Below are 15123 nucleotides of genomic sequence, written 5' to 3' on the forward strand. Positions count from 1 at the left end.
TTGTTTTCTAAATCACTTGGTAGCCTGATAGCAAAATCATCCTCCTCAGGTATAGGAAAAAAAAAGCCTTAACCTCTAAGAACAAAAGGAGGATCTAAAGCCAGCACTCTCAAGGCAAATACAAAAGCACAAAAATCAAATCTTCATGCACATTCATCACCTTCAGCACTTACGTAACTAAAATAGCAACACAGGGCGGGAAACTCCAAACCAAGAGGAGCTACCAAACAAAATGGGATGTTTGACTGTTGTAAGATCCAGTTTTATACTGAGACTTTTTGGAATGGTGCGTTAAGTCCAGGAAAAATCCCTCACTACAGACACGTCAGCTCATGCCTGTCAATCATTTCTAGCTGTGAATCTCATAACTCAGCTTTTCCAGTTCAACAGGTAAAAAACTCCCACAACCAATTTTGCCCCACAACTTCTGCCCCCATAGGTAAACAGCTTTTAAAATACAGCAGCATGAAGTCTGACCAAAATTTGGGTGAGATTTATAATATAGAAGTACTTTAGACTTCTTTCTTCAGAGAGATCTTTATGAGGAAGACGAAAGGCAGAGATGAGAGAACTGGATTTACTTTTTGGCAGCACAATGAAACACCACCACTGAAAGATTCATTCAGATTTAAAACAATTGTTACAGTCCACCCTATGGACTTCTCCTACATAACAATGTCAATGTGAGCACGTATTCCATACCTGTGGCTTCACATTCAGCATTTTTGTGTTGCTCATCATTCAGATCTAAATCAACCTGCCGTGTCTCTTTGCCAGCAATAGTGCCTGATTCAATAGTCTCAATCTTGCTTGGAAACTCTTTCTCACTTTTTGATATCCACTCCTCTTTTTGGTTTCTAATCTTGTTCAGCAATTTCTTCAAGGCAAGTTTTGATTGAGGTTGATGAGTTTTTACCTCTTTATGACCTACAAATAACATAAACCTTTAAGAGATTTAGGTAATGATTATCTTCATGTTACAGAAAAGAACAAAAAACACAACATACACCTTCTTTTAATTGCTTACACAGCTGAATAACTAACTACATTATCAAGTCTCAAAGCTTAAGTATCTTCTCCTCCTTGCAAGACAGAAGCAGCAATGTGTCTCAGGATGCAATAACAAGAGGGTTGCAGCATTTCAGAACCAGATTCCTTACAGACTACACTGCTGCAGAAACCAGCAGCAATACTTGTACTTCCCTGCCCTCCCTTTGTAGTAGAACTGGCAACACAATGAATGCATCACAGCCCCAGAAATGTTGAGTGCCAACAAAGCGACGTGGCAGAAATGCTCGCCGTGCAGCAATATTCAGTAGCACATCTCTTGTTCAGTTATTCTGCTCATGCCATGCACACGTGCCACTAGTGTGGCCTACGCACAAAATGAAGCAACTCGAGCACAACACAGAGCATAAAGGATGTACACAGTAAGTAGACTTTCGCATGAAGTCAAGCTAAAGCAAATTTCACTATTCACTTGGCTAATATCTCATATACCTGTGCCATCTCATCATTTGCAATAGTTGTATAGAAAACACTACAGCTAACATTACTGTTCTTGCAGCTATTATAATCTCAGTATTCTAATGAACTGAAGTGTATTAGAAAAAGTAATTTCTACTTCAAACTTGTATGTCAGAATATTCATCATCAGTGGTAAGCATCATAAATCACTTAACTTTAAAACACTTCATATTCATTATGGAATTTTAGTACTTAGACATTTTAGTTAATACTAACACACAACCTCTTCTGCTGTAAAACAAGAAAGACTGAGTTTAGAAGTTTACTTTCTGATTCAGCAGGGAGCTTCTCCTCCACCATCTGCTCCAATTCTTGTTGAGTGTCACAAACAGATTCTTGCTCCAAAGAGAGATCGAGATCATTATCTTGAGATCTATCAGAAGGGGATGGCAAAGGCTGTGGTTCAAACTGCAAAATCAAGTCTCCTTTCATTTCTAATTAAAGGAACACAAACACAGAAAAGTGACTAATTAGAATAAAATGCAAACACCACAAGTTATACAAGTTCCTAAGAAGTTAAAATACCAACAGTTTGTTTCACAACAGTTTTACTCCAACTATTTTTCTCCCCAGAACAGAAGACTTTCAAAATTGAAGCCATTTAGATTAGCCATCTTTTTAATTCAGACCTGTGGTTTCCCATAAAACAAGGTCATTTCCCCTAACAAGGTCATTCAAAGTAAGAGGATATAAAGTAAAAGTTCTACCTCCACACAAAAAGCAGAGCAGTAAATAGAGGTGGAGCCCAGTAACCTCTTCAGAGAAAAGAAGCACCCTAAGCTGGCTGCTCACAGTGCTGTCATGGGACAGACATTGATCCCATCGTCCAGGTGCAAAATCCCAGAAGATGAATCCATGAGAGAGGCTTTCTGAGGATCACTGTACAGATTGAGGGGGCTACTGCCTAAGAGAGATAAATGGGTTGTGGACTTGTGGACATGTAGGGAAAGAATCAAAGGTGGAGAAAGGGAAGAATCAAGTTAGACTGAGAAGAAACAAGTTTTGGGGTAGAAACAGAGGAGTAAACATATATAAATTTTAGAAAAGGCCAGATGGTGCACAGGCTCTGACCTGTCTTTTCGCTAAATTCCATTTTTTGTGAGTGAGGAACCCTCTACTTTGTATGCATGCGTATGGGTGCATAACAGGCAGCAACTGCAGCAGAGACCAGAGCAGAACCAAAACATACGTATTAGTATGCAAGGATTAGCAAATAGCAAGCCAGATTAGTCCTTGAGAATAACGAGGGGCTTGGAAGCCAAGTATCAAAGCAGCCATAAGACTGGGCCAGATACCAGAGAGACCAGAGGGTCTGCCTGCTGGCCACTGGAGGATCAGGAGATCCCTGCCAGCTACACGGGGATGGTGGGGTCACAAGCTCAACCAAGAACTTGCTGGCATAAGTCCATACATGGCTTTGACAGAACTAGAGACGAGAGGATCCAAGGTCACTTACTGCTGGCATTGATAACGTATGCGTGCTTGCACAACAGTGATGTCTGCACAGCAAGAGCTGGAGTGAAGCAGCAGTTCACATGTCCAGAAGCAGCTACTCGGGAGCCCAAGGAGCCAGCACCAGCAGGGTAGAAAGAGCACTTAAAGCCACCTTACCGAGAGATCCATAGCACCTACTGAGCACAGCGGTGCATCTATGGACACTGCAGAGTAAACGGAAGGCTACAAGGCCTGTGATCAGCTACTGGACAGAATGAGCATCTAACTTTAAGTAGTGGAGTATCCATTCTGTGCTGAGAGTGCTATAAGGTATGTGCATGCATATCTGTAAGCAAGGGTGTCTAAGCACAAGAAGCTGGAGTAGGGCTGTGAGCCTCAGCATCTTCTAAGTTCAGATGCCAGCAACTGGGTGGGTCTGGGATGCAGGGACCAGCTACTGGGTCGACAGTGTCTAGAACTAACTGCTGGAGGGATCAGTGCTGTACAGATGTATTTCCCACAGCCCCATACAGAGCAGGAAACAGGATGAAGCAATCCGTACTGTTTGTGTGCATACCACCAGGAAAAAATGTGCAGCCTCACTACTTGCTGCACCTGGGAACACGTGGCTGCAGCAGCATCTCTGGGCAGCCAGAATTTCAGCATCCTCCCATGGGTTACTCACTTCTGTCCTCACTGTACATATCTTCAAAGGCAAACTCCAATTCTTTCTGCCACTCTTCTTTTATTTCCATGCGTTTGTATCCAGGTACAAAAAGTTGAGGTGGCATCTGTGCTACCATCTGTCTTCTGCGCATTCGATCCATTCTCTGCATTTGTTCCAGTTCCTTCAGTAGCCTTTCCCTATCCTTCAAGTAAAGGGGTGATGAGCACTCAGCATTAACTTTCAGACAGCAGTATGTCAGGATTGATAAAACACTTCCACTTGGTTACCATGAAGTTAACTTGAAGAGTTTAGAATTAAATTAATCTTATTCTTGGAAGCAGGTGCTTCCTTGGGAGAAGACTATACCTGACCTTTAAACATGAGAGCGTTTCCAACCTAGAAGATCTGGCAAAAAACGAAGTATGGGATGGTACACTGCAGGCTGGCTTCCCTAAACAGAACTAACTCTTCTGTTGTATAAAGTAAAGGAGTACTTCCATTAATAAGCTACTTTTTAGTCTGTACTTCAGTAACTGTTACTTTTAAGCAAGCCAATACTCTTGATGCTCAATGTCACATTAAAACTATCTTCTATTTTTGAAGTTTTATCTATAATTTGTTAAGGGGAAAAATTCATTATAAGTTAAAATGCTGAAAATTTAAGAAGTCGTCTTCTTAATAAGAAGAAACAATCTGAGAATCTGAGATACTTCGATACATCCCATGAGGAAGTCACGACGAAGCTTAAAGGTTTTTGTCAGCTTCGGGTAGAATTTGACAACAAAAAGTTATGTCCACATACTGAACCATGCATATAATCACGTATTTAACAGTTTCTCTCATACGTACACATTTAATGAAACAGGTTTTATGCCAGCAACAGATTAATAGCAAGAGTACTGCAAAGACCCCATCTGAATCCAAGTGTGGATTTGAAAACAGACTGTGAACATTTGTACCTGCTCACATCAATAACAAAAAAGAAAAAAGCAAGCAGCTCAAGAATTCACAAGCAGGCTCTGCAAGAAGTGCATATTTATATGTGAGTGTTTGCCTTCTCATTGCAGAAGCAGTTCTCCTAACAGGTCACAGCTGGTGCTGCAGACAGCATTATTCAGCAGCCCTTGCAGCTGAGGGAGAATTAAGTTCATGTTATCCACACCTCCCACTGTATTGGGTAGCAAAAGGTCCTTACACCTCTTGTCTGAACAGGATGCAAAGGTGAGGAAAGGCTGAGAGAAGCACCAAACCCTGAATGAATACATTAAATACTATTTTAAAATGTAAAGTGAACTGTAAAATGTAAGGGAGGGAGAAGGACTGAAAATGAGTCTATAGATTCCAATTTTCTCAAAGGATATTAGTGAGATTTAGGGTGGCTGACATTCTCAGAGGTGCTTTGAAGAATGATACCCATCATTCTGGACATAATTCAAAATCATTACACGCTTTCTCCTCAATCTCACATAGCTATAACATAAACAAGCTTTTAAACAATGGCAGTAGGAACAGTTGATGAAATGAGGACTCAAACCAGTGTTCTTCCAGTTCTGTGATTCATTATCCAAATACTTCAAGCACTTAACTCATGAGGCATTTCAGCTCAGAAGCACCTTTATACCAAAAAAGTCAGGCATAGCTAAAAGTCACGAAGTGCAGAGCAACTTTGTCAAGGTTCTTGAAATGTGAAATGTGTTTTTTTCAATGCTATCATGTATTTAAAAGTCAAGAATTCAATTTCTAGTTCCCACTGAACTGACACAGAGGATTCCCCTGACCTCAGCCGGCATGTAAACAAACAGCAAATACTTCAAATAAAGACACTGTAATGGTACGAAGAGCTATGGCCCAAGAAAAGCTGACTTGTAGTGTCTATTCTGCATCCAAATATATTTCCAATTTATCTTAGTGAAAGATCACCCTATAGTCTTCCAGACAGCTAAAATAAGCAAGTTGAGTTTGATCATGTTTTGAAAGCATTCTGAAAACCCTGTTAAGTCCAAACATCTTCCTCTTGAAACCGCAGCCGCTCTGGCAAATACCGACCTGCAGCTTTCTTAACATTGCTCATTTTGGCAGTAAAAAAACAGGTGCTGGTACCTGACATTAGATGTCTGCTTTGCCTACCTGAGCCAAATGGAGCTTCTTCAGGGCATGACTTCCTCTGAGATGCGCCTTTTCAAGCTGCTCTTTTCTCTCCCTCTCTGCCTCTTCGTGTAGCTCCTTCAAATGCTTCACCTCCTCTTCGGCTGCCAACCGAGCATCTGGCTGGCAGACAATTACTAGTTTAGTCCACTGAGTTCTTCTGGTAGTTTAAAGTGTACTTAACATTAAGTGAGTAATTCTGTAGCAAAAACACTTGGGATTTAGAGAAAAAGCATACAGCACACTACGAACCACCTTCAAAGGCTTTACAGCATTCAGTTGCAAGCAGGACCAAACAATATTCATACAAATGAAAAAAAAAAAAAAGCAAACATGCACATTTTAGAAGGGTTAGGAATCAAAGTATTCTAGTTCCAAACTCCATAGAGACAATCATTCATCCATCTTTTACTGCAGTGATTATTTTTCCCACAGTACCAGGTAAAAACAAATAATGCCATCAGTATTACAAATTCACTACCTGTATGTTTAAAGGTTTTAAATAAGATCAGAAATGTTTCCATTTTCATTTGAGAAACCAGAAAAAAATCTGCAAGTTTTAAGTACAAACTCAGTAACACCTGAAAATCAAAAAAAATAAAATAATTTCAAATAATCAAGGCTATAAAGATAAACATTCTGGAGCTTTCCAAAAATTCCAAGAGTTCAGACTAAAGCACCTGCTCTTATCATTTAGTCTTAAAACTCATGAACAAGAACAACGCCACTGGAGAGAATGCTCAAAAATTCATGAGTCTCCAGAGAACTCCATCTAAACAAAGGTGATAGCAAACAGGAATTGAGACTGTGGTCTCACATCACAGATAAGCCAAACAACAGATCACCACCCCTAAAAGCTGAGTTCTTACTCCATCTTTTACTTTTCCAGCTTCTCCTCTTCTGATCTAACTTTGGTCTGGGATTGTACTGTAAACCTGAGTAAACCTTTTCATTTGGCAAAGCTCTATTCAAGATTCTTTTCCCCAAATCAGATTTTGCCAAGTTAAAGCTGTTGAATGCATGAACATCTGAGCACGAATGTGAAGCAAAGAATGCGAGTACACAGCTAAAAGAGGAGAAGAGGAAAAAGCAGGGCAAGGACAACAATTAACTTAGCATAGGCCTTAAAATGGAAGCCTAATTGCTAAGGTGATATCCAGATACGGAACGCAGTACAAAGAAAGAAAGGTGGCAGTGTATATCACAAACACTGGGGAGTTAATCACCTGTTGTGCATCCATTTCTCTGTCTGCATAAGGTTCTGAAATGTGGTAACGTGTAACAGAAAATTTGCCAGCACCGTGGGCCTTCATGGCAGCAATCTTCTTCACTTCCAGATTCTAGAAAGAAAAGTACAGATAAGCCATAAAGAACAGCTTCCTCTGGCAAAGCAGCTAAATGAAAGAGAAATGAGCTCCGCACTTTTTAAATTAGTGTCAAACAAAAGCAAAAAATTAAAAAACAGAAAATTATCTCCAGAAAACATTGTCATTTCACTCCTTACATACATTTAATAATTTAAAAAAACCATATCAGCATAAAGAATACTTAGAAAGCTTAATAACTGAGAGCATCTATCAGCACGCAGCAAACTCCTCCACAGACGTTGGCATTCATCACGGAGCTGCGCCTTCCTCCTTCAAGAGCATCAGCTTAGTTCAGAAGTGCTTGGGCTTTAATGCTCCAACACAAACCCCACGCAACAGCTGCCACGTCCACCTGCATACAGGGCAACCTCAGACCCACAATATCATTACACATAATGGTAAAACAGCCTTTCTCAAGTACAGACTCTGTATATAGAACTCAGTCCATTACGTTCAGTTTGTTAGACAGCCAGGAGAAAGAGCATTTTCCATAACCTCATTGAAAAGTGTTCACACAAACAGCACCAAGATTTTTTTAATGTTTTAGGAATACAACCACATGTCAACTCTTATCTGAAAGACATTCTGAACACTGAGCAACCAGATCTCCTCTTATTTGGCTCAGACCAATGCTTTCAGTGGGAAAGAAATGAGGTAATTCCACAAGGAATAACCCCAGACACTTTCTATCACTCCAACACTTGCTTTAACCCACACACAGTCAACTTTTACAGTAAGAAAATGCTGGACAGCAAATAAGATCTGCACAGGAGTATGCAGTAAAGGGTACAAATAAAGGTATGTAAGTATCCCTTCCTTTAATCATTCTGAAAACAGTGAGGATCAGTCCTTACTCAGTTTCTCCAGATGCATCAGTTCCCTATCTTTCAAGACACAAACCTATACCTCGTGTGCTGAGTGGAGCTGGGAAAAAGCTCTCATTGCAGTGGCTCTGAGAGAGACTAGATTAGTCTTTCCTCAGTAAATACCCAAATTCTTTATTTTCTTGTCTGTGGTCTGAATATTACTGAATGTGATGGTCTGAAAGGTCACAATGTGTTAGGCAACAAACTCTGTATTAACGAATTCTGTATTCTAAGAGTTCTGTTAGTAAATTTACCTCAAAAGTTAACTACACAATGAAAAAGCACAGCATGTTTTTTCCGTAGTTCAGATCTGCAGTTCTACTGTGACTTCTACACGTATTCAGAATATATTTGAACTCAAAAGAAGCATGAAGGAGACGCAAAGTCATTCCCCTAAAAGGTACAGCACAGAATAAAACCACTGCTTTTAGCCCCGAGTTATTATTTTTCTATCAAAATTCAACAGCTTACCATACTTTTTGTATTCCCTGCAAGAAACAGAAGAAAGACAATAATAAACACAGCAAATAAGGCAGAAGAAAACAAAACACAATGCTTACTGCTGAGCAGCCTGATCTAGCAGGTGGCAACCCTGCCAGCACGATCCTTAAGGTCCCTTCCAACCCAAGCCATCCTACGAGTCCATGACACTCATCACCATGACAGACAAGTGAGGCAGTATGTGCATACTGGGATAAATTACAGAGTCACCACAACTTTTAAATGAAAACAAAATTACAATGATATTCAAAGCACACATCAGCCATAAAGACATCTCCTGACTACGAGAAATAAAATCCACACGAACAAGAGATAAGAAACCAGAACAAGTACTGAAGATTGGAGGTCTGTTAATACATAATTCATTGACTTTCTTGATTATCACCAAACCACTCTCCTCGCAGTATGAAAACAGCAATTTCAGATATCCCACTGTGAGGAGTCAGAGCAATGGAGCACTGTATTGATATGGTATCCTGCAATGATGCACTACACCATCACAGATACACACCTCAAGAGGATGTGGAGGAGGAGGTGGCAGGTTTGCAACTCTGGCTGCTCTTTCTCTTTCCACATCCAGGGCGTGCTTACGTGCATCTATTCGTCTTGCAAATAAAGGAAGAGAGAAAGAAAATGATTTAAGAACCAATGACAGCACTGAGCAGAATAAAAAGCAAACCAAAAATCTTTATCAATCATTCCATTTAACTGCCAAGAATAAGCAAGCATACAGCAAAGTCAACAGATCTCAAAGACAGCACTGAAAAATTAACCTTGTGAAGTAATGCAAAAATGTCAGTAACATACATGTTTCTTGAGATCAAAGCCAAATCGCACTTTTCACTTCTGTTTTCAGAACACCCCACATCGCTGCCACATATTTTAATTGCTCAACAAAGCTAAGCATTGAATCAGTAGGTCAGCTCTACTCAAGCTCAGCTATCCCCAGGAATACATTCTTGGGGTTCACTTGTCATGCCAGCTCAGGTTTGGGCTGTGTCAAATGCAACAGGTCCTTTTTTCAGGTGAGTAACTTCCCATGGTGACCGACCTGAGCACACAGGCTGCGTGTCACTGGACAGCTGCCTGCCAACCGCGGGCACACAGTGAGCTGAAGGGCTGCCTGGCCTCCAAGAGCGGATCAGGTCTGCTGGTATAGCTGGCACTTCAGTCTTGGATGTAAAACTACAAATGTTATCAAAACTTAAAAGTCTGTCCACAACCACACTTGAACACAATAATCCATAATATTTCAAAACTGAACAGCTCCAAACATTAGGAATTTTGCCTTTCACCATGTAACACCATTGAAATACACTCTGTGCTTCATGAAACTAAACAACTGCTGCATACCGGGCTTGTTCACGAAGCAATTTCTCTTTCTGCAACTTCTGCTCTTTCAGTGCTTTCTTATGTCTCTTCTCTGCTCTTTGCTTCCTTTCCTCTGCTTGCTTTGCCAGAGCTTCTAAATCAGGTTCCTTAACAATAAGGATATTGCAAGCATTTAACACACAATTTTATTTACTTCTCATACTATCAGTATCAAGTTCAAAATTAAATACTTTAGTAGGAACCAGAAACCTGAAATTCTTCCCCACCATATTAGAGTAAAAATTCTCTCAGTAATCACTTTTTCTCCTCTGCTATCTTCTCTATTCTCCTTTTGTCTGCTGCCAACAGCAGAAAATTTGCCTCAGCCAATGTAACCAAATACTGATTTGGAAATCTTAGCATCTCTCTTAATCTCCTCGTAACAACAGTAATATAAACATACCTGCACATCTTAGTAATGCTGATTAATCTGTGAAGATAAAGCACCTTACTGCCTCTTGGCCATTAACTAAAACAATTACGTATCAGTGTAAATCTATGGATTTTTCACCCAGCCACCTCAGCAGTCCCTCAAACTGAGTCTACACAGAATTTTGAAACAAAGACAGTTTAGTTCACAGCTGCAGAATGGAAAAGCAACACAGTCTGCAGCCTGTGCAAAAGCCTCTGAAGCCCTTAACAGTACTTATGGCTGGAGGTCTAAAGAAGTGAATAAAAAAAAATGGAATTTGACTTCTTACGCATAGAAAGGAAACTGCGAGATGGTAAAGACAGGTTAGGCAGTGAGTGGCACATCTGAGACAACAACTCACCACGTGCACTGCAGTCAAGTACCACGGTTATCTAACATGCACTGCCATGCTAACAAAGGTTAGATCACATACACATAATTCAGGAGATTGCACAGCAAAAGCTGCAGCAGATTGGTTTGCTGGGACATTTCATTTTCCAAACACAGAAAGTTGTACAAAACCCCTGGAAAAAATATACACAAAACCTACAGACTCCAACAGGCTTCTAAAAGTAATTCAATGGGTTATCTACGCCCAAACAGAGAATAAGGATCTCCCACCAGCAGCAGTGTTGCTCTAAATCTTTCCCAACAGAAAGTCACATTCCTTCTCACCAAGCACAGCCTCATGGATAAATATCTGCCAAAGTAAACATTCCATTCTTCACTCCTCAGACTCGAAGACCAGGAATATTAAAACAAACAAACAAAAAACAACAAACCAACCAAGAAACAGGCAATCTCAGTACTTCTAGAACATTGAGTATTTCTATGACAACAACATCAAGCTGTTTACTTACATTCTCCTTGGCTTGTCGGTGACCCTCACCAACAGCTCTTAAGCTTGATAAAAACAGTTTTTCTAAAGCCTTCATCTTCTCCTCTTGTGCTTTCTGCCATTCAGCTCTCAGTGCCTCCTCTAATTGATGTAGCTTCTCTTCCCTCCTCTGCTTTACTTTCTGTCTTATCTGCAAGGATATATACTTCTGTTGCTCTCTAACCTGCAGAAACAGAAGTCGTGTCTTGTCAGTAACATTAAAGGGTGCAGTATGTTTTTTAACAAGTATTTCCACAACACACCCCACTTTTGTATCCTTCCACTTATTTACTTTTACATTAAAAATCTATCCAGAAAATGACTTAAACGTGCTATTAGCCTTTTCCAAAATGAATAATGTATTCTAAATTTAATCTTCATTAAGAGCATAAAGTGAACAAACAACAGACATACAAAATGCAAAAACTGCCTGGTACAGCCTTCATACTCAAAGTACAATGCAATAATTTAAAGACTTCACACAACACAACGCACTCTAAAGAAACTCAGAACTGTACTGCCCAATTCAAGCTTGTTTACTAAGTTTGTTCTCCACCTTTGTCAGTAAAACTCTCTTCTCTGGAGTACATGCAAGAAAAGTCATCTTAGATAATGTTAGTGTATATGATTTTTGAAGGTAGGAAAGACTGAGACAGCTTGTACAGGACAGCAGAGGAAGGCTGGGGAAGGAAAGAAATATATTTTTAAGAAAGGAAATAGCCCTGTGCCCTTACAGCAGCACAGCATAACAAAAATGAAGAAAATAAGACAATGAACAGGCATTCAATTCTAAAAGGAGCAATATTTAAAGCATCAAGAACTGTGACATCATAGAATCATAGAATCACAAGGTTGGAAACGACCTGCAAGATCATCTGGTCCAACCACCCTCCCACTCCCACTACCACAAGCTACTAAATCAGGTCTCGTAGCTCCTCATCCAAGCACCTCTTGAACACTGCCAGGGACGGCAACTCCACCACCTCCCTGGGCAGCCATTCCAGTGCCTGACCACCCTCTGACAGAAAAAGTTTCTCCTAATGTCCAACCTCCTCTGGTATAACTTCTGGCCGTTTCCTTGGGTCCTACTATTTGCCTGGGAGAAGAGGCCAGACCCTTTCACACCACAACCTCCCTTCAGAAAGTTGTGGAGTGCAACGAGGTCTCCCCTGAGCCTCCTCTTCTCCAGGCTGAACAATCAATCCCAGCTCCCTCAGCCTCTCCTCGTAAGTCTTGTGCTCCAGACCCCTCACCAGTTTCTTTGCCCTTCTCTGGACACGTTGCAGGGCCTCAATGTCTTTCTTGTAGTGAGGGGCCCAAAACTGAACACAGTACTCGAGGTGCAGCCTCACCAGTGCTGAGTACAGGGGGATGATCACCTCCCTGCTCCTGCTGGCCACACCATTTCTAACGCAGGCCAGGATGCTGTTGGCCCTCTTGGCCACCTGGGCACACTGTCAGCTCATGTTCAGCCGAGCATCAACCAGCACCCCCAGGTCCCTTTCCTCTTCACACTCACCCAGCCACTCATCCCCAAGCCTGTAGCACTGCTGGGGTTGTTGTGGCCAAAGTGCAGGACCCGGCACTTGGCCTTGTTGAACCTCATCCCATTCACCTCGGCTCAGCGATCCAGCTTATCTAGATCCCTCTGCAGGGCCTCCCTACCTTCAGGCAGATCGACACCACCTCCCAACTTGGTGTCATCTGCAGACTTACTCAGGATACACTCAATCCCTTCATCTAAGTCATCAATGAAGATATTAAACAGGATGGGCCCCAGCACCGACCCCTAGGGGACACCACTTGAAACAGGTCGCCAGCTAATCATAACAAATCATAACAGTTGATCAAGTGGAAAGCTGTTCAGGTCTGGATTTGCCTCAGCTGGCTTATTTGTGCTCCGCTATGTGAAACGTCAGAAGAAGAGAGATCTGCATGCTGACTGCCAACAAACACAGACACAAAACCACAGTGCAGTTGTCACGGAAGCAGTAGTTCTGGAACAGAGGCCCACGTGAATGTAACAAACTGAGAAGGTACCCACAATAGAAATATACACATACTTGTAAATAAACGTGGCAATGGAAAATAATTCATAAGCTAAATCTAAGCCTAATATTATTACAGTGAAGAAGCTAGCTTATATGAAATAAAACTTTTCCATTTTGAAACAGACAACTTGCAAAAATGGAAGCATACTTGCTGCAGCCTCAGCTTTCTTCTTCTTTCATATTCCTCTTTCAGAAGCATGGTTTCTTCATTAGGACTAAGCCTCAGTTTCCCAACTTTTGATGCTTTCCTCTTCATCTTCAGAAACACAAAATAACCGATTTCTAAAGGATAACAGAGAAAATAGAGATTTGGGTATAAGTGACACAAGTTAAGATAGCTATAAGGTAGGAAAAAAAACAAACAATATATTACCATAATCTTACAAAACTATCGGGGTACTAAGAATATGAGCTACAACTGTTCATGCCTGTTCCATTTGCATCCAACAGCTCTGCCAGCCACAAACAGCAGTTCCATGAACTATTCTGTCACACAATCTCCCATAGGGAACCTGCTTTACAAGGGGAGCTGGACTTCATGATCCCCAAAAGTCCCTTCCAGCTCCTTTGGTTCAGTGACTCTATGTAGCAAATGCTGCAACAGTATTACTTTCACAAACTACACCATGCATTAAAAAGTCACACCTGAAAGTGAATAACAAGCACCATTCCACTCCTTGGAAGCCAAGTTATCACAACCCTCACCACACAGTTAAAGTGGGCTGGTCACAGAATCACAGAATCACCTGGGTTGGAAGGGACCTCAAGGATCATGTAGTTCCAACCCCCCTGCCTAGCAGGGCCACCAAACACACACATTCAGATCAGGTTGCCCAGGACCCCGTCCAACCTGGCCTTGAACACGTCCAAGGACGGGGCATCCACAACCTCCCTGGGCAGCCCGTTCCAGGTCACATCTTATATTGACTTATACTGAATTATTAGCATAACAATAGCGAGATGTAAGAATCAAAGACTGTTCACATAGCCGACTGCAGCCCAAAGTTTTCAAGTTCAGTACAGGATAAAAAGGGACAAAAGTTTGTGGTTCCTGCCAGCTGTCCCTTATTCAGCTGCTGAGGAACAAATCAGAAGTTTCACAGAATCACAGGAGTTAGAAGGGACCTCTGGAGATCACTGATTCCACCTCACTGCTAAAGCAGGTTCCCTAGAGCAGTTTGCACAGTGAAGTGTCCAGACAAGTCATGAATATCTGCAGAAAAGGAGACTCCACCACCTGGGCAGCCTGTTCTACTGCTCCATCACCCTCAAACTAAAATTCTTCACGTTTACCTGGAACTTCCTGTGTTCCAGCTTTAGCCCATTTCCCCTTGTCCTGTTACCAAGCACCACTGCAAAGAGCCTCACCCCATCCACTTGACTCCTGCTCTTTAGGTATTTATAAACAGTGATAAAATCTCCTCTCAGCCTTCTTCAGGCAGAACAGCCCCAGATTGTTCAGCCTTTCCTCATACAGGACACGCTCCAGGCCCATTTTCACCTTTGCAGCCTTCCTCTGGACTCTAAATTATCTCTGCCTTTCTTGAACTGGGGAGCCCAGCACTGGATACCTCTCCAAATGTGGCCTCACCAAGGCAGAGTAAAAGGTAAGGATTACCTCCCTCAACTGGCCAAGCTCTTTTTGATGTACCCTAGGACACATTTGCCTTGGCCACCAGCGCACAGTGATGGCTCATGGCTCACCAGGACACCCAGATCCTTCTCCTCAGAGCCCTCTTCCAGCAGATCAGCCCCCAGCCCATGGGTCTCCAACTCTCTGGCTTTGCCTGGGCCTCAATGAGTAAAGAGGAATTGAACTGCATACACATAAGTTGCTCCAAAAATAACGCCTCCTGTTATTTCCACAGAAACTACAATCAGTACAAAAAGCGCAATTTGATAGAG

At 41.6% G+C, this 15123-nt stretch overlaps 1 protein-coding gene across 1 annotated transcript in view; it reads right to left on the reverse strand.

The window, feature by feature from the left end:
- The window catches only part of CEP295 (centrosomal protein 295), a 52087-nt gene that overhangs the window by 25066 nt on the left and 11898 nt on the right, over nt 1-15123 (reverse strand). The window contains exons 4-12 of the mRNA XM_042838729.1: nt 13367-13500; nt 11151-11351; nt 9861-9985; nt 9019-9112; nt 7000-7113; nt 5756-5896; nt 3647-3830; nt 1794-1961; nt 703-927 (exon numbers count right to left, since the gene is read on the reverse strand). Of these exons, the coding sequence (XP_042694663.1) occupies nt 703-927; nt 1794-1961; nt 3647-3830; nt 5756-5896; nt 7000-7113; nt 9019-9112; nt 9861-9985; nt 11151-11351; nt 13367-13500 (1386 nt within the window). The remainder of the gene's footprint in view (nt 1-702; nt 928-1793; nt 1962-3646; nt 3831-5755; nt 5897-6999; nt 7114-9018; nt 9113-9860; nt 9986-11150; nt 11352-13366; nt 13501-15123) is intronic.

The sequence above is a fragment of the Centrocercus urophasianus genome, unplaced genomic scaffold (assembly GCF_019232065.1).
Source record: "Centrocercus urophasianus isolate 14NV4802_14NV808 unplaced genomic scaffold, USGS_Curo_1.0 seq_9, whole genome shotgun sequence".
In the NCBI taxonomy this organism is placed as follows: domain Eukaryota; kingdom Metazoa; phylum Chordata; class Aves; order Galliformes; family Phasianidae; genus Centrocercus; species Centrocercus urophasianus.